Below are 18,793 nucleotides of genomic sequence, written 5' to 3' on the forward strand. Positions count from 1 at the left end.
ATAGCAAGTATATTCTGTCCCAAAGACACGCAAGTGTACGTGTAATCTGTGAACTAATAACAGGTTGCCATGTAGACCACAATACAAAATAAACATTTGTTTTTCAGCTGAAACTGAAGAAGTGCAATAAATGGTTTTTCAGTACATGTGGCCTCAACACACTTAAAAGTCCAATGTACACAGATTTTTAAGGTATGATGATGATTTTAAGGAGGATCCTTTTTGTGTTGTCCAAGGTTTCCCAGAAAAACGGTCAGACGCACTTGGCTTGTAACTTGTAAGCACTAAAGCAAGAGCCTCTAATAAAGAGGGCTTCTCTCTTTATTTATGAAAAACAGTTTGCTTGTAGGCTTGTAGCGCTGGTAGTTGGCATAAGATTTTGGTACAACGATATTATTTGTGAGGTCATATCACAAAAATGCAATTTGTGTGATAGAAATATATGGACTCGAGATCTCTACAACCTCGCGATCATTTCATAACCGTTTATCTCGCCTGATATCCGAAATGTGTTTGTGCCTCGATATAGGCTGTGTATGTGCTGGTAGATGTGTGTATAAGATTTTGTATGTGTGTGTGTACGAGATCAATCTCTGTACCCGGTTATAGAGGAACCGAACTCGAAATATATAGAATAGAAGTAACTAGAAATATAATCCATGGACCACACGAGACGAGCTTATCTATCCTCCAAACACCAGCTTAGTAACCTCTTCTGAGTTATGAAGCATCGAGACAAGCTTCATTAATGTGGCCATTGATGATTTACCCTCACCCATTCCTTTTAGGAAAAAGTAGTTTAATACTAACATGAATGACTTACCAAACCCATTGAATGTTTTTGTCAATGGTTACCTATTTTTATCTCTGGGGTTCTCTATTTCCCTGGACCTCCATAAAAAATAACTTCCATTTAGCAGTCAAACTCTATATAATCATCTAGAGTATATATTATCTCCTAATTGTAAATGAGTATCAGATAAAAGTGGAGCATGCATTTCACTAATTTGCAGCACAGAAATCAGACGGAAGTGAAACGTGCATTGCACTAATTTGCAGCACAGACTGAGGAATTTCGCAGGGCAGAGTTCTAGACCTTAATTTATGATGTTCACCAGACATTTTACAACTACAGTTTAATTCGTATGAAAATAAAATATAATGTTTTTTTTACTACGTACCTAGTTCAGTTTTGGTGGATACTTGGCCTATAAAACTCAAAAGTAACACTAGTCGATTCAAAATTCTCACGATCAGCAAACAAGGCCAGCACACTTATCTTCAAAGGAGATTTCACATTGGCATACACTGATAGACAACAGTATGAAGTCACTCTGATCCCACTTAAAACATTCACCATCTCAACAAAACCTCCCTGGATAAAAAATAAAAATTACTAATATCATCTCTTGGTATATAAAGCTAAAATGACAGAGTTCTTGGCACAAATACGTTTGGTTGGTACTTGAAACTCGGCACCACATGAGATCTAAGTTGCTCTAAACAGTTGCTTTTTAGCATTCTAGCTTGATCCTACTCACCCAGCTAGCAAACATTTAATTGAAAGTTAGATAATCCTTTCTCAAACCCACTTCTCACTATGTTGTTGGAGCAGCCTGCCTCAACTTTGCCTGCAAGAAGGCTCCTGCTTCATCAGCTATGTTCTTTTTCTTGGATGCAACCTGAATTTCAATATAACAAGGAACTTCAATAACAAAGGAGTAAACTATCCGCGTTAAAGGCACAAAAAAAGGCATTCCTTGCTCGGTTGCAGTACCACTGTCAGGAGGTGAGCTTTGGAGTAACAAGAAAACTTTGAATACAGCCTAATGTGGTTTAAATTATCAAAATAAAAACAATTTTAACAGTTGATATCTCCAAATAAGTCAAGTTTACAGGAATGAGCCCAACTCTCTTTTACAATAGTTCTTCAATCAAGCACAAAAACAGTGCAATTGTCTAAACGCTCAAGCTTCGGTTCACATTGAGGCAAATTTACTACAAAGGCCGCCTTGCACCATTATAACCATGTTTAAGATGCTCATGAGGGATATCGCTCATCAACTGGCCCGATGCCACATACACTCATCAATAGGCTGAAGTGGAGCTTGGAAACACAGGATGTCTTATACCTTGGACCCTGAGAGCAAACCTCTGGTTTGAATCTGACTCAATTGAATCAGGCCAAGCTGTGGTGTGACACTCGGGAGGAGCAGATTAGAGGATAATGACACCACTGTTCTAAAAATCGGTCTATGCGGCCGCCTAGGCAGTCTCTAGGAGTTAGGCGGTGCCCAACCGACTTGCCTAGGCCCTAGTCGTTTAAAAAATCGGTGGACCGACTAGGCAGGTCTAGGCGGTCCAGTCAAGTTTTTTTTTTTTGAATGATTAAATGTCGAAAAATAAAGGCCCGTGTAGGCTTAAGATTTGAATGAGTTTAAAAGACTTAAGTCTAATATAAATTATATGCCACTATAACAAAGAGTATGTTTTTATATGAAGTCAATATTCCTCAACTATTACGCATTTTTGTAATAAGTATCTTTGTTTGTGTTTATTTTTTGAGTTATGGTAAATGATTTTCTTCATTTCTTGTAGTATATGTGTGTATTACTATATATATGAAAAAAACCACCTAGCACCTAGTCCCTAGCCCGTCTAGGCACTGCCTAGAAGGCCTAGGCGATCTCCCACCGCCTAGCGTTTTTTAGAACACTGCATGACACCACATTTTTCAAAAGCTCAACTAAAAAACAAAATAGTAGTAACAGAATAGCATAAGATTTTGTTGCTGACCATACCTCAATAAGTTGGTCATAATTAGACTTCATTAAGTTCATTTTTCGTTCACAATACTCTTTGCCTTCAGCCATGGTTTTCTGATAAACAACATTTAGTGAATTTCAATTACCAGTCCATCACAATCAAGTAAAGTTTCTATCTTTACAACATGTAAAATCATACCTCAACGAAGTAACCAGTGCCGATATCAACAACAACTTTATCAGCACTATCAAGAGTTCCAGGTACATAAAGAGATGCTGTGAGTGGAACTAACATTTGCTTTCCTGAAATAATAACAATCAAGAAATTAAAATCATATATAAAAGAAACAAGAAGAAGAAGAAGGAAGAAGGAAGAAGGAAGACCTTGAGGACGAAGAGAGAGATCGTGAAGAGCATTAGATGCAATTTCGAGACGGTACTAGCAGAGCGTACGTTGTTTAAGCTGTCTTGAAGAAAGATAACTTCTTGATCGATTTGTTCTTTCACTGCTTTCAATTGCTCCACGCTCATTTTCTCCATTCTGCTCTCTTTCTCTCACTTTCTGCTCTCGAGTTTATTATATATATATAAGTTTACTAACTCATTTTTAGGATTTAGATTTGTTAACTGTGTTTAACAAATCAATGGTGCCCCTATAGCTCAGTGGTAGAGCGCCAGTCTTGTAAACTGGAGGTCTGTAGTTCGATCCTGCATGGGGGCAGGCAGGCTCTCATTTCAATTTTATCTTTTTTACATTCAGACCGAATCCAACATTCCGTCATAGATTATTTTTCATCTGCATTAGCCTCACTTTGCTTTTCACCAAAACGGTGGAAAATAAGGAAAATACAGCCTATATGGAGGTGAATAATAGTGGCTTGCATTGGGAATGCTCTTAACAAATTTATTTTCTTCAAACACCAGCTCAACAATCTCATTCGTTGCTTAGAACAATTTAGTTTAATATGCAGACCAATTTTTTTCGGTTTTTTTTTTTAAACTTCAAACGGGATGTTTCATTCCTCAAGCTTTTTTCGATTTTTCATTTATGCATCCATGTTACTAATTAGAACTTTTATTAAGGCTTTTCAATACTGGCCTTCACCAAAAAGCGATTGGAAAATAGAGGAAATACAACCTACATAGAGGTGAATAATAGTGGCTTTCATTGGGAGTGCTCTTAACAAATTTATTTCCTTCGAACACCAGCTCAGCAATCTCATTCGTTGCTTAGAACAATTTAGTTTAATGTGCAGACCAATGTTATTTGTATTTATCGCTCAAACAGTCAAGACTATTATCTCCCAATGTAGGACAATCTTCAAACCCTATATGGATCAAAAACATGTACAAGGTGTGGAAGTTACCTATCCCATGCCAGCTAGGGTCCAACTTTTCATCTGGACGATCATCACTAAAACCATGTCAACATTCCCACAAACCAAAATCTCACCAAGCACCCCATGTGTTGTTTTTGTGGCAACAAGTTAGAGGATTGAAACCACATTTTCTTCCAGTGTAGTAGGCCTCGAATAGTCAAATGATATGGTATTCTTCACTACTGAACCTAAAAGTTGATACTACTGAATTTGACCCAGGGGATTGGTTACAGAATTGTTTAAGTTTGTTTATGTTACTCTGTTTATAACTATCCTTGATTCTATATGGCAGGCTAGAAACAATATGCCCTTTAGACACCTAAATACTACCCCTCAAGCTATTCTTCAACATGCATATGTTACTAATGAGAACTGGTATAAGGCTTTTAATACTGGCCTGAAAAAAGTGATTGGAAGCTCAATAGAGGATAAAAGTCTTGGAAGCACCTTGTCGAGAAGGAAAGACTGTTTGGATTTATCCACCTGGATGGGTTAAAGTGAATTTTGATGCAGCTTTTATTGCTCAAACAAACATTGCTAATCTGGCTGTGGTTGGCAGGAATAATAAGGGTGAACCAGTGGGAGCATGTGTCAGTAGAACAAAGGCAAGTTCAGTAGCAGAAGCTGAAGCTTTGGCACTGGAGCTAGCGACTCAATATGCAAAGCAAAAAGACTGGAAAGCCATTATTCTGGAAGGGGATGCTAAAGGAGTTTTGGATGTTTGCATTAATAGAGAGGACTGTCTTCTGTGGCCATGGAGAGCTATCTTCTGTAACATCTTTGCAACTTTAAATTTTTTTGCCTTTGTTTCTTTTAGATTTTGTCCCAGGTCATGCAATGTTTTAGCACAGACTTGCAGAATGGGCCTGGAAAAGGAAACTAGTTTCAGGAGAGGAACTATGTAATGACTTTATTTCTCAATTTATGAATGAATGAATTAGGTGCCTGTGCCTTACACAGGTCACCACCATCATTAAAGAAAAGTCATGGCCTACAAACTCATCGAACTGCCGCTCATGTGTGTTTTTTCGGTAAAGATAATCTACCGCTCAAGTATTCAACCTGTAAATTACTCAACTTTCAGGACCCTATTATTTTTTAGTAATGGCGTGGAATGCATTTTTTTTTTTTTTTTTAAATTCCGCACCAGTTGAACTGGCATAAAATGGTCCGAACCATTGCACACCAAAATTGACTCCCCATCCTCAAAACACTGTTTTTTGGTGGAATGGAGACAGAGAGTGATGCACCATTAGACTCAGCCTAAGAAGCATTCAATAACAAAGTAACAAGTTATCCCGCGTCTAAGACACGAAAACACACTTACCCTGCACGGTGGCTCTGTGGAAATACCATTTTCTGGAGGTGCACTAATATAATCTTCAACTGCCTACAAGGGGTTTCATATAGAATCCTGAAAGTATGATTTTTGAATGTAGCCTGGCCCAACATCTCATTTACTCAATTAAATTTTAAATCAGGTCGCACGTTCGTTCCTGGTGCGACTCAATGGTAATGGAATTAATTCAACATTATTACAGATTCAAATCATAAAGACAAACAAAGATTCTACGCAGAAGCTGCTTAGCTTCATTACATCACTATATTGGCATTTAGATCAATTGGGAAAATTTTTAGGAAGGGCCACAATTGGTCGGTCATCTAATGTACCCTTACATGCCTCTCCTAGAGCATAACCAAGTGCACAAGCAACTGGAACAGCGACAGCATTTCCTACTTGCATGTACCTGCAATAAAACAATTTTAGCTTATTACAGATGATAAATAATAATCAAAACTTCGCTTTTCCACAAACAACTGCTCTCCAGGCTATGACACTTGAGGATATTTATGAAAAGGGAAGACACGGCACAAAACAACAGAATGTAACACTAGGCAAGATTTTCTGCAACCTAATATTTTGTACCAAGAACCTCAGGTGTCATTCTTGTACACAAACATGAAACTATAATAATGAAAACTTTATTCACTTACACTACCAGCCAACATAACCTAAACAGGCAATCTGATATACACTGAAAACCCTGAGAACAGACAAAAGATCATACACTGCATGCAACGTGATATTTAAAACCAACCACAACAACGTAAAATAATATTTTAAACCAACAATAGATGAAATATTATACACTGCTTGCAACAGGGGACTAACGTTGCCACCAGATACATATTGTCGCTAGAGTAAGCTGCTTAATCGACGAGCATATGGAATGAACTGGGGTATAAAGTGTCAAATTCTAAGTTCAAAAAGCAGATCCTAAGCACCAAAGATCAACAACCACTTAAAGAATAACAGAGTTATCTGGTTACCTTCCCACTCTGGATCCTACACAACAAAAAGTACCTACAGAGCCATCCAAAGCCCTGGTGTAAAAGTCAAATGGTATCACTTGATAAGGGGGAGCTTGTTATCCCTAAACACAGCTTGAAAGCTTGGCAACTATTTGCAGGAATGCTCGGGATAGACTTGTTAAGAAGCAGGTGTTCGCTCAATCAAGATGCTGAATATGCTCAATGACTAGAGAAAACACAAAACATACATCTAGTATTGTAGCTACAGCCACAAAGTTTTGGTGGGGATTAAAAAGGCTACCAGAAAGTTGCCAACAGTATAAAGATCTAATAAGGAATAGTAAACCATACAGAAGAGTAGCAACAGCAGATAAACAATTTAGACTAACACGTGCTTTTGTAATAGTAGTAAACTCCAGTCATGTTAAGATCCTAGTTAAGTACATCGAGTTTGGAAGCATGGTGGAATGTTGGGATCCGGGTTAAGTAATTGAGTTTCCAATCCTTGACAACTCAGGTCTAATATTGGTCAGCATGATGTAATACAACAACACTTCCAGAATGTTGAATTGATACATTTACATGTTAGAAGGGAAACAAGAAATGGACAGAGAAAACACAATGACATGTAAAGAAGGCAATCAATATTAACCTCAACAATATTGAGTAGTTAAATCAAGAGAATAGTTGAAACTGCCAATTGAGACAAAACATTTTATTTATTTAACCAAAAGTTTAAAAGACACAAGAGTATCCAAAAGTTACCTCTGTTTGACAGGCCCAGAGAGCCGGTAGTAATCAGGGAATCCCTGAATTCTTGCATTTTCACGGATCGTGAGAACCCTGTCTTCCAATGGATGCAAGACCGCCTGTCGACAAATTTGATACCAGGATTACTAGCAAATTGTTATAAGCAGTAGATAATTAAACATACAAGGTATTTAATTTATTTCTATGAGTTATAAGCAGTATTTAATTAAACACAATGATATAAATTGTTATATGCACCTGATTATGAGGCTCAGCTCTTGTCACAACAGTTGCAATGGTCTCGTCAAACCATACACGTCCGAATGGCCTTCATCATTGACAAAAGTGTGAGAAAAGTGATTTTGTTTTGTTATTTTTTTTTCGGGGGGTGGGGAAGGGGAGATTAACTTATACATGAAATTGAAAAAAAACAAATTCTTACTTTCTTGATATTCCTCTGACAAATTTTATAGCGTAATCAGGTACCTAGTGCACATAAATAACCATATTTAGAGGGAGGGAGGAGAAAAAGAAATATAGAGAGACTAACTGGAGATAAGATTACCAGAGGTTTCCTGGATGGAAGAAGTTCTCTTTTCACTGTTGGATCTAACGCAACCTTATTTTTCTCATCAAAGACTAACCCAGGGAGGTCTCTAAAATTTGCACCCTAGAAAAAGAAGATAAAAACTTGTCACAACCAATCTGCAAGTATAAAGTAACCGAGCAAGAGCTACAATTATGGAATCGACAAAGACCTTCTTATGTGGAATACGACAAACTCTTAGGTAGTCATCTTCATTCAATTTCAGAGGTCGATGATCGTACAAACTGCCATTTTGTGATGGCCTTTTACCAGGTGTCATGTTGCCCGACTCTACGAAATTGACAATAACAATTAACCAAAAAAATTAATAACTTTCATAGACTGAAATAGAAAAAATGATGCAGGCTGAGAGCTTGAAGCCAAAATTTACTGGCCACAGCAGCAAAAAGCCACATAGTATTCAACAACAAAGATTTGTGAATGTAAAAGGCTTATTATAGATAAAAATGGTTAGATTGCCAAAATTGAAGAAATCCTACAGGGACACCACAACACAATCTATGTTGCCAAGGGCGAAGTGAGGCGCTTGGCTTCCCAAGTAACTCCTTGGCAACACCTTAGACAACAACCTACAAAAGCTTCCACTAACGTTGGCACTTTAGGGTGCCTGTTCACTGCCTTTGAGAACATAGCCCACATTCAACAGAAACATCACAGGAAAGCTTGGAAAACAAGTTTCATTTGTTGTTTACAACCCAACATTACAGTGTTGGACTCACCACAATAAAATTAGATGGGTTAATAAGACTATAAGAGACATCAGGGAATGCAATAAAGGTGTACTACTCTAGAGGATAGAAAAAGGTTTATCTTGCTACAGCAGATGAAAGGGACTAGATCATGCATAGTATAAAGCATGTTCCATCCAAGATGGAAAAAAAAAATTTTCTAGAGGAAATATATAACTTGACAACATGATCTGAAAGTGTGCAGTCCACTCACAGTTACAGGCAGACCAATTAGGTTGCTGACCAAAGGTCAGCTTATGCACAAGGGGAGAAGGAAGCCTCATTGTAACAAACGGGATTCCCACATCAAACCTTAAAAAGCAAGTATAATCTTGTGGGGGTCTGCCTAAAAACGGCAAGCTACTTGAGGGATAAAAGATAAAAGGATCACCCAAAATTGCATTTATGGTGGTTACAAATGAAAAATGTAAGTGTAAAGATATCAAGAAATATGAGATACATAAGCAGTTGTCAATGAGACAGGCAACTTAGATATTGGGTGATTCACTACCATGATCCTAATACAAACAATAAACTCACCATGCTTAGGCAACCTAATTTGCTTCTGAAAGGCTGTTTGAGCAGCTTTAGTATACGGCATTTCATCTAGAGTCTCATCATTCTCAACCTGCATATAAGAAAAAATTAAAGATATATCAAAATAAAGATCAAGTAACTTGGCTAATTGAGCACTACCACTAAAATCAAGTTGAAGTTACATACCGGAGGAAGGTCGGAGAGTACATCTTCAAGTACTAGAGCTTCTTTCAAATTGCATGGATCATCCTCATCAGGAGCAACAGTATTACCCTGAAATTTTTAAACTGATCGTAGTTCCAAAGAAACTAATGGGAGGTTTTAAAAAATTCAAAACAAGTAGTACTCATACCTCAAACTCAATAGGGACAAAATTTCTCACAACTGCTTCATGGGTAGGTAATGGAAATGGGGGCAACATCTGGGGGAGAGAAAACATTATAACTTAACCTGTTTAAACACCTTTCATAAAATACTAAAAATGTGATATGATGTGGAATTACCTCATTGCAACAAGCCCCCCAAAAGAATGCACGCAAACGAAATTGCGGAAGTCCATAGCTTCCAGCTGCCATCACTCCCAAACGAACTTGATAGTTCATACCAACAAGTCTTCCTAATGTATATCGCCCAAGATAACCACCAGCAAACTTTAGAATGTCCAATACATTCTCCATCAATATAAATCTTGGTTTTAAAAAATCTACAGTGTTCATAAAGATAATAAGCTGCTTATTTTTCAAATCCTTCAAAGGATTTTCCTTGTCTCTAAAACGATTAAATCCACTTATCCCTTGGCAAGGAGGGCCTCCGCACAAAACATCAACGTCACCCTAGATAACAAACAAAACAAATATTTTTAAAAAATAATTATGAACTTTAGCAGAATAGAAATTAAATAAAAAAAACTACTTGTAAACTGATATTATAAATAGACTAACAATTTTGAGGGGAAACTCACAGGCAGAGGCAATAAATATGAGTGGTAACCATGGGTGACAAACTCCTTTACTTTCCCCTCACAGGTGCTAGAACACAACCACCAACAACAACAATAAAAACAGGTGATTAAACTTACCAAGCACAGAAATTTTAAAAAAACATTACAAGAATATTGGAAATAAATATCATGACATACCCAAAGTTTGCAGCTGGCTCCCAGGAATCATAATCAGAACTATACCCCTTCCATCTGACCTAATTTCAACAGTAAAATAAAATAATAAGCAAATGAACAACAAAAAAGGAAATGCTGCAAAATCTTTCATATTTGGAACCACCACAAGCATGAATAAACATCCACTCCCTAGGTTGAATAAACATCTCAAACTGATCCATTTGAACAACAAGTCATTTTGCTTGGTGGATTGATTGATGGTTTTCTAGCATCTGAGAGTTTAGAACCTCTATCTGTTACTTCGGAAAAGGATGTCACTGGTGCACCCCAAGCTTGAAACAAGATGCTATTGAGCTTGATCAGCTAATCAGTTACCTAATTAATATGGAAGATTAAGAGGGAATGGTGCTGATTGGGCACAGTTCTGTATGTCAAGTGAGTGCCTAAAGTTATTGTGCACTACATGGGAAAAATTGACACATATTCCAGAGCAGCATGTGCAGCAGTGCCACCACTTTACAAAAAACAATTCATGACCGAGAATATAGAGTAACCCTTAAGAAAACAGCATCTATGGTTAACTTGGCATCAACAATGTAAGCAAAGGTCGAGGGGTGAATCTAATGCCTAGGGAAGCAGTTCCACAGGCACCAATGACTGCCTATAGGTGTCACACTGTCACTCCCTTTGTGCCTATATGGGAGATGACAATATGTTTGTTCTGATGTAAATGATGACCAACTGAAAACAAGACTTGCGCTTATATCAAACACGCCCGGTCAGGTTATATCTTCCATGGGTGATGAGTATGCTATGTACTGCTCCAAAAGAACCAAAAAGATGTGGCTGAACTAGGAAATAACTATTCAGGACACTTATAAGAATCGAAGCCAAATCGTAAATTTAAAATTAGTCAAATTCATGTATGGTCACCATTTTCATCATTTAAGTACCTTGTAATGCAATCCAGGTTCTTCCGCTTTTCTTGGGTCGCCAAAGCAGATCCCAATGAATTTCTCTACCTCAAATTCACCTTCTGGAACCTCTTCATCATCCCCCTCTTCAAAGTCAGTTGACTCCACATTTTCGGCTGCAGAACGAGGGGTCCCCAATAGAGAAAATTGGCCACATAACTGCTGCCACGCCTGAAGAAGTGCCAAGAAGTCCTCGGCGGATTCATTTCGAACCTGAATAAGCACTTAATCAGATTTTCCTCCTAATATATGAATCTCATTAGGACAAAAATGCAAAAGCAATTACTCAACAGACCTCAGTATCTGGGTGATTGAGTTTTAGGCTACTACAAGCATACTGGTTATAGTCAACTGCCCACCTCTACAAAGACCATTAAATTGTCTTAGTCCTTTGTAAATGAGATAATAACAGAGATTAGACAAAACTGTAGTGTATGACTTACTGTGATCAGTTTCAGGCCAGATTTGGCTGCCCCAAGGCATAAACCTGTAGACATGGCTCCACAGCCAGCATATAAATCAAGTAGATTCATACTAGACTGATTGTTCTTCTGAACTGGAGCAGATCCACAGCCATTGCTAGATTTACTTGAGACCCCAATTTGTACTTGAGGACTTGTCAAAAAATCTATTCAAAATTAAAGTCAATCAAAAAACATAAAAATACTAGATGCCTAATTTTTCAATCAAAATGTAAGGAAAACAAAACTTACCTGGAGGTAGGTTCGAGAAAGTTGAAAAGGAAGAAGAATAGTGCATATCACAAAAATAATCACATTGCTCATCGGACAGACCAATCTATTCAACAAAGTAATTTATTATGAGTTTATGATAAAGGAAAGCATTGGAGAAAATAAAGTGATCGAAACAGAAGGAGAGAGATGTACACTGGGGGCAACTTGCACAATGTTAATTTTTTGAATGAGACACTCCAAAAGGTTCTCATCTGTGTCATCCGAGTAAAATACCCGCCTCTTATCAAAGACATTTTGCAAATCTTTACTGATAACTTTGAGTTCAATCACCTATTCAAACAACCAAGCAAAACAATACCATTACAAAGATAATATAATCAAGTACGGAAGTAATGTTTATGCTAGAATATATCTTACAGTGTCAGCAGGTTTGTAGAACCACTGAGCAGTAAAATATGCTTTGTTATCAGTTGCTTCAAAAAACTCCACAATTCTTGCAATATAAAGAGTATCACCTTCACCCTGTTTCAATGAAAAACAAATTTGGTAAAACTTGCTAAGATCAAGACAAAAGTTAGTAATTTTCCACACATAATGCAAATCCCACCTACACAAACAAATTGTTGAATGCAATCCACAGTTAATATAGCCCTTCAAATTTTAAATTACAAAGAAAGAATATCTACGAAAACCATTAAAAATCTATCATCAAGTGCACGATTAATACTGGAGCTTCTAAATACATACTTTACAGTCCCTATAAGAATCCACGGCCTTCCTTAAAACTTGACTCCCCAACTCCCCATGTGTCTCATTAAGTCATTGTGAAAAAAGATCTTGTCATCTACTCATATGCCAATATTAATAACTCAACGCAAGTATGTAACTCTTCCAACAGATAATCAATTATCAATAACAATAATGATTCTTGACCAGTAATTTGTTTAACCATCATGTAGTCAGTATACAATGTAAATATGATCACTCTATACAACCACTGGGATTAACCTAATAGAAAGTCATATACCACACCCAAAGAAACCCCACTTCTCACAGAAATAAGACTTACTTTTACAGCAAGAACAAATAGAAGCATTAAGTTCAGTGATCCAAACAGGGAAATGGAGTAACACAGCAATGAACTAGACAGCTACTTCTGACTATAGTTCTTGCAGTGCCAAGTCATATAGTTCATTGAAGATACGCACTAAGTAAATGTTACATGCTCATTCAAGCTGGTTGTTACTTTAATAAGTACTTTTCACACCTAATACATGTGATAAGTAATTTCTCTCAGAATCATTTTTAAAACATAACAAACACATAAATGAACGACTGCAGCATAGTTAAGCCACAAAAAGGGGCATACAAGTCAAGTGATCCACATCTGACCAACACAACCCACTAACCAGGTTATAGTGAAGACTACAATTAAAGACTTCTATGTGCTTTTCAACAAGACCCAGGTAACTTCATTTGTAGTTCAATGCTTGTTAACTTTATCGTATTATTTACAAACTTAATCTAAGCACAGTTCTGTCAATAAGACTAGCACAGAGTTTCAATATGCAGAAATAATTGCGGCATTATCCATACAGTGAATAATATCAATCATTTAATTTCAAAAGACAACCAACATTACTTACTTGCACATGGACATGATCATATAGATTATAAACACAACCATGCACCAAAGCTTGAGAAAAATGTCGCCTTGCAATCATTACTTCTTCTTCTTCTTCTTTTTGCCATCCTTCTTCTGTCATTTATACAAAACAACATCACCACAAACAAACAATTATCAGAAATCTAAATAAATAAAAATAAAAAGTAAACCTTGATAATCACAGACCTCGTATCGAAACGGCCATCTTCGACGAGCTTCATCAACAGAAATTGCTTCACCAAGAAATCTAAAAAGAGTATTATCCTCCCAACTATTTAATTCGGTGATTTTTTCTTTCTTTTTACGTTTATTTAAAATCTTTCGAACAAAAAACTTTCCTTTTGTAATGCAGCTTCTTCCTCTTCTTCTTGTTGAAGAAACTGGTCATTTTCAACATCATCAAGAACCTTCTGTTCAACATCGGGATACTCATCAACATATTCATCAGTAATAGAACTAACATTGGGACTTAAATCTTCGTTCTTGACAGTTTTTTTAGATGAAGATTGTTTAGGCTTTTTAACAATCTCTTTTGAGAATGGTGGTGATGATGATTTGATACTTCTTTTACGAGACGGAGGCATTTTTTTCAGATTTGTAATGATGGCGGCGGAGAGAGATGGGGTGAAATGAGGAGTGGGCTGGTTTTAAATTTATGGAGAATGTGATGAGCGGGAAATGGATATTTTTTTGAAATATTTCAAATTTTAAGAAAAATTTATGAGCGGGAAGAATTATTAGGGTTTTGGACTTTGACTCTTGACGAAGACTTTATTAGTCTCTGGAGTCTGGACCCAGCTCGTCATCTACTACTTACACACCTGGATGAGTGGATGGCATTTGTTAATTCGATTTGTTTCTGACTTAATCCATTTTATCGGATATGGTTTCTATGTTTGTGACTAGAATCCGACTCGAATATCTGAAAACCATAATCATTTTAACAAGATTTATATTGTTAATGCTTAAAAATTAATTTATATTTTACATTTATATATGAAAATCATTAAAATAATATATTTTTTGGTGTTTTTTAATAGGTATGGATATCCAAAATCTAACTTCGAATCCGGATGGATCCAAATATGGTAAAGAGTTTTGAGTGAGAATCCGACTCGAACCAGCTCCATTTCCAACCCTAGTTGCACTTGCCATACTAGAATTGTTTCCAATTCAGTTATTTTTTCCCTAGGCTATCCCCATATAGTTAAGTGTCACAATCATTTACGGTTAATTCATATTTATTGACTTACTGCACCTAATGTTATACAATTATATCATCAACCCTTGGAACGCAATGACAAAAACAATTTACTGTCCAAATCATTTTTTTTTCTAAAGAATTATACCTCTATCTAACCAAATAGAAAAGTGTGGGGCCCAAAATGGACCCATCCAATGGTAGATAATCATTCTTACCAAAATATGACTTGGCATATCCAAGTGTTTAGTGGATTTGTGCAATTTTATTAAGTACAATCAATACCATTGGATCTATTCAAAAATCAACAATACCATGGTCTTATAAATTGTTGGGCCTCTAAATTTGATATGGTATTGCACCATTGGCTGACCCAATTGATGCTATTGGGTTTATCGATAATGTGCAATTGGGTTAGCCTTGCACCAAAGGCACGATGAGTTGTTTCATACCGGGCGTATCGCCTTCTTGTAAGAAGAGACGTATTGTTTGTTGCGTGCATCACGATAATACCCATATACTAGGCGTGTAACGAGCTATCAAGAATATCGCATCGAGGTCTCGTGGGTCGTAGGCACGGGCATACCCTAGTATCTAACAAAACAAACGGTGTGGGGTCCACACCCACCTATTTATCTTTGGATCTAAAATATGACTTGAAAGATCCAAAGGATGGTGGGGAGTGAACGGGTTATTAAGAAGCAACAAGAGTAGTGGATCAAGAAGCAACAAAAGTCAACAAAAACTGCCGTATGGGCTGGGCTTGTGTTGGTGTGCTGGGCTGGAATTTAAATTGGGTCGGATGGGCTGGGTTTTGCGATAGTGTTGTATGTCACGGGCATACACTAGTATCAAAAACCTTTGCCAACATGTTTAAGCTAATCAACAACTGAGACTATCACCAATATGAATTAGGAATGAAAACAATCTCACAATTTGAGTTGAACTCATAAACTCTCAGGACTTTGAAGTTGTCTTACGTGCTTATAAATAGGAAACGACATGGTGAACAATGACATTCTAAAACCATGGCAAAATTATGTTCAATAAGAAAGCTCTCCTTCGTGTTATTATTCTTCACTTCCTTTTTATTGTTTCCCATCTTCACAGTTTCTTATCCTACATACCCTGGATACCAACCCATCCGATTACCAGCCAGAGTGACTGGACCAGAGAGTTTTGCTTTTGATTGTTATAGAGAAGGTCCGTATTTCGTCATCCTTGATGGTCGGATTTTTAAATGGCAAGGAAAAGTTGGAACGAAAACACCGACCCCATACAAAAGTATGGGACTACGTTATCATTGATTGTCCATGCATTACTTCATATTAATCTATGTTATTTTAACTCTCGACCTAAGAACAAGTCACAAAAAGCAAGTTTCTGAAACTTCGTCTTAAGTTGGAAACACCAATCAGTCTTTTTCTTTCCCAGATAACCTTTGCCAAAACCCAAGCTCCAACAACTTCTTGATTGTGATGTCTAAATTTGTTCGAAAATTGGAAAAATCAAATTTCATCGATCGGTTCAAATTTGTCAACTATCAAACAAACAAAATAATAGGTAGTTAGGTACCTTTCTACCTCTTGTAGCCTAAAACCATGCTTCAAATATCTTTATTTTCCCTCTCTAAATTATTAAGCTTAATGTATTCATGTTGTTTTGCAATTTCCAATACGAATTGTATTTCTACCCAAATAATTAACTTTAAATACCCAAATCTTTTATACTTTTCCAAAATTTTGATAGAATTTTCATTGCTATATGAACAGAGCACGTATTATATAAATTGTATAATACATTGTCGTATCGGGCCTTGATGAGACAATTAAGAACTTGTTGCATTTTTATGAATATCTATATGACTATATATAGGCAATAATGGTGAGAAGGGACGTGTGTGATGGCTCTACTAATCCCAGTCTTGAATCCATATGTGGGAGGCCACTGGGTTTGCAATTCAACAACGCAACATGCAAACTTTATATAGCAGATGCTTACTTTGGGCTTATGAGTGTTGGAAAGAATGGTGGGGCGGCGACCCAACTTGCTTCTAGCACTGAAGGTGCCATTCAAATTCACTAATAATATGGATATTCACCCGCATAAGCTTAGTATATTTTTTACCGATAGCGACACCCGATTTTCAAGAAGGAACACTTGCGTGTAAGCTCAAGCGGCGACAATACCGAAGACCTGATGAAGTATGATCCCCGGCGCACAAGTGACCGTGTTGCGAGAGAGGTCTAAAGTTTGCCAATGGAGTTGCATTAAGCAAGGATTATACATTAAGTACTTTCGTCGAAAACCGGTGTGCTACGTCGAGTTTTAAGGTATTGGGTTGAAGGTCCAAGCAGGGGCGGCTCAAGATAATCGGGGGCCCTAAGCAAAGTTCGAATAGGGAATCTTATATGATTAATATATACTAATAAAAATTGTTACATTTTTTTTTTCTCACAATATTTTATTGATTTGTTTACGTTATTTCATATGATCCCAACTTTTTCTTTTTGTCTTTCTTGAATAGTTTTCACACAAACTTGAAACTTCAATTGATTTATTTAACAAAAAATTGCAAATAGAGAGAGAATGCAGAATAATTATACACCGAATAAAACAAATATAGAAAGAAAGAGAAAGTATAAGAAAAAACCATAAAAGACAAAAATATAATATAGGTAAGATTGAATTGTTGGCGTTATATATACTTGATTATTTGTTATAGAGTGATGAAGAACTTTAATAAGTTATGGAAGCATACTACTTTTTGTTGGAGAAGGCGAGGGAACTGAAGGAGTTTAAGTGTTTAACACTACTTTAACAAATAAAAATTGTTACATATTTTTTTTCTCTCACAACATCTTATTGATTTGTATACATTAATTCATGTGATCCCAGTTTTTACTTTTTTCTTTCTTGAATAGTCTTCGCACAAAGTTGAAACTTTAATAGATTTATTTAATAAATAATTGCAAATAGAGAGAGAGAATGCATACTAATTTTACACCAAATAAAACTAATATAGAAATAAAAATAGATTATTGGGAAAAACCATAGAAGACAAAAAAATGATATAGGTAAAATTGAATTGTTGGTGTTATACTTAATTATTTGTTATGGGGGCGATGAAAAACTTTAATTATATTAGTTATGGAGGTGTGCTATTTTCTGCTGGAGAAGGCGAAAGAACCGAAGGAGTTTAAGTGTTTAACACTACTTTAACAAATAAAAATTGTTACATCTTTTTTTTTTTTTTTTTCTCACAACATGTTATTGATTTGTTTACATTATTTCATATGATCCAAGATTTATCTTTTTTTTTCTTTTTAATAGTTTTTGCAAAATTTGAAACTTTAATAGATTTATTTAACAAAATTCTTGCTAATATAGAGAGAAATAATGCAGAATAATTCTACACCAAATAAAACAAATATTGAGAGAGAGAGAGAGAGAGAGAGAGACCATATAGAAGGCAAAAAAATGATATAGATAAAATTGAATTGTTGGCGTATATATACTTGATTATTTGTCATGGGGTGATGAAGAACTTTAATTAGTTATAGAATAAATTTAATTAGTTATAGAGGTGTGCTATTTTTTGTTAGAGAAGGCGAGAGAACTGAAAGAGTTTAAGAGTTTAACACTACTTTAACGTGATTTTATGGTTTCCAATTTGCCAATGTAAAAACGTTTATCCAACAGTTAAAAATAAATTAAAAACAATAGTGGGTTTTGGTTTTATTTTTTTTTTTTTTTTATTTCAATGGCTGGATTGTATGGGCCTTGGGCAACGGGGCCCTAAGCAGAGGCCTACTTTGCTATACAGTTGAGCCGGCCCTGATCCAAGAGCCAATACGATTGAATTGTTTACTCAACTTCCAGGTGCATTTGATAACATTAAGAGAAATGTTAAGGGAGACTTTTGGGTAGCTCTCAATGATGGACAATCGACACCATCATATATTGATAAAACTATAGGAGTTGGAGTTGATGAGCAAGGTACACATTTGGAGTCACTGCATGGTAATGGCTACATAGAATCTATTAGCGAAATCTATTAG

The 18,793-nt window shown here is 36.2% G+C and overlaps 2 protein-coding genes, 1 non-coding gene and 2 pseudogenes across 3 annotated transcripts; 3 read left to right on the forward strand and 2 right to left on the reverse strand.

Moving 5' to 3' along the window:
* Positions 1–1,275: 1,275 nt before the first annotated feature.
* On the reverse strand, positions 1,276–3,323 carry LOC147521372 (prefoldin subunit 5-like). Its single transcript, XM_086561764.1, is given in 5 exon segments — positions 1,276–1,682; positions 2,802–2,879; positions 2,965–3,068; positions 3,150–3,203; positions 3,206–3,323. Coding segments are annotated over 5 exon segments (420 nt in total). The 5' UTR covers positions 3,306–3,323; the 3' UTR covers positions 1,276–1,598.
* Positions 3,324–3,414: 91 nt separating this feature from the next.
* TRNAT-UGU (transfer RNA threonine (anticodon UGU)) lies at positions 3,415–3,486 on the forward strand. Its single transcript has one exon. It is a non-coding gene; the product is annotated as a tRNA-Thr (tRNA).
* A 2,084-nt stretch (positions 3,487–5,570) lies between these two features.
* LOC147521374 (DNA (cytosine-5)-methyltransferase CMT1-like) lies at positions 5,571–14,107 on the reverse strand. Its single transcript, XM_086561861.1, has 20 exons — positions 13,718–14,107; positions 13,512–13,624; positions 12,283–12,387; positions 12,058–12,195; positions 11,884–11,968; positions 11,614–11,798; positions 11,466–11,531; positions 11,150–11,383; positions 10,218–10,276; positions 10,041–10,107; positions 9,583–9,912; positions 9,432–9,500; positions 9,266–9,352; positions 9,083–9,170; positions 7,966–8,084; positions 7,773–7,877; positions 7,650–7,693; positions 7,466–7,535; positions 7,223–7,326; positions 5,571–5,892 (listed from the first exon to the last, which is right to left on the reverse strand). Exons 1-20 carry the CDS (start codon positions 13,734–13,736, stop codon positions 5,763–5,765), a joined length of 2,217 nt encoding a protein of 738 aa, XP_086417987.1. The 5' UTR covers positions 13,737–14,107; the 3' UTR covers positions 5,571–5,762.
* LOC147521375 (uncharacterized) lies at positions 10,405–11,051 on the forward strand (annotated as a pseudogene).
* A 1,653-nt stretch (positions 14,108–15,760) lies between the features above and the next one.
* LOC147521376 (protein STRICTOSIDINE SYNTHASE-LIKE 10-like) lies at positions 15,761–18,793 on the forward strand (annotated as a pseudogene).

Source organism: Coptis chinensis, chromosome 1 (assembly GCF_015680905.1).
Source record: "Coptis chinensis isolate HL-2020 chromosome 1, ASM1568090v1, whole genome shotgun sequence".
Lineage (NCBI taxonomy): Eukaryota > Viridiplantae > Streptophyta > Magnoliopsida > Ranunculales > Ranunculaceae > Coptis > Coptis chinensis.

Coding starts and splice junctions, on each gene's coding strand:
- LOC147521374 (XM_086561861.1), bottom strand. Junction 11,532..11,613: donor CTGGCCTGAAACTGATCACA/GTAAGTCATACA, acceptor TGGTCTTTGTAG/AGGTGGGCAGTTGACTATAA. Junction 7,327..7,465: donor GAGCTGAGCCTCATAATCAG/GTGCATATAACA, acceptor ATTTGTCGACAG/GCGGTCTTGCATCCATTGGA.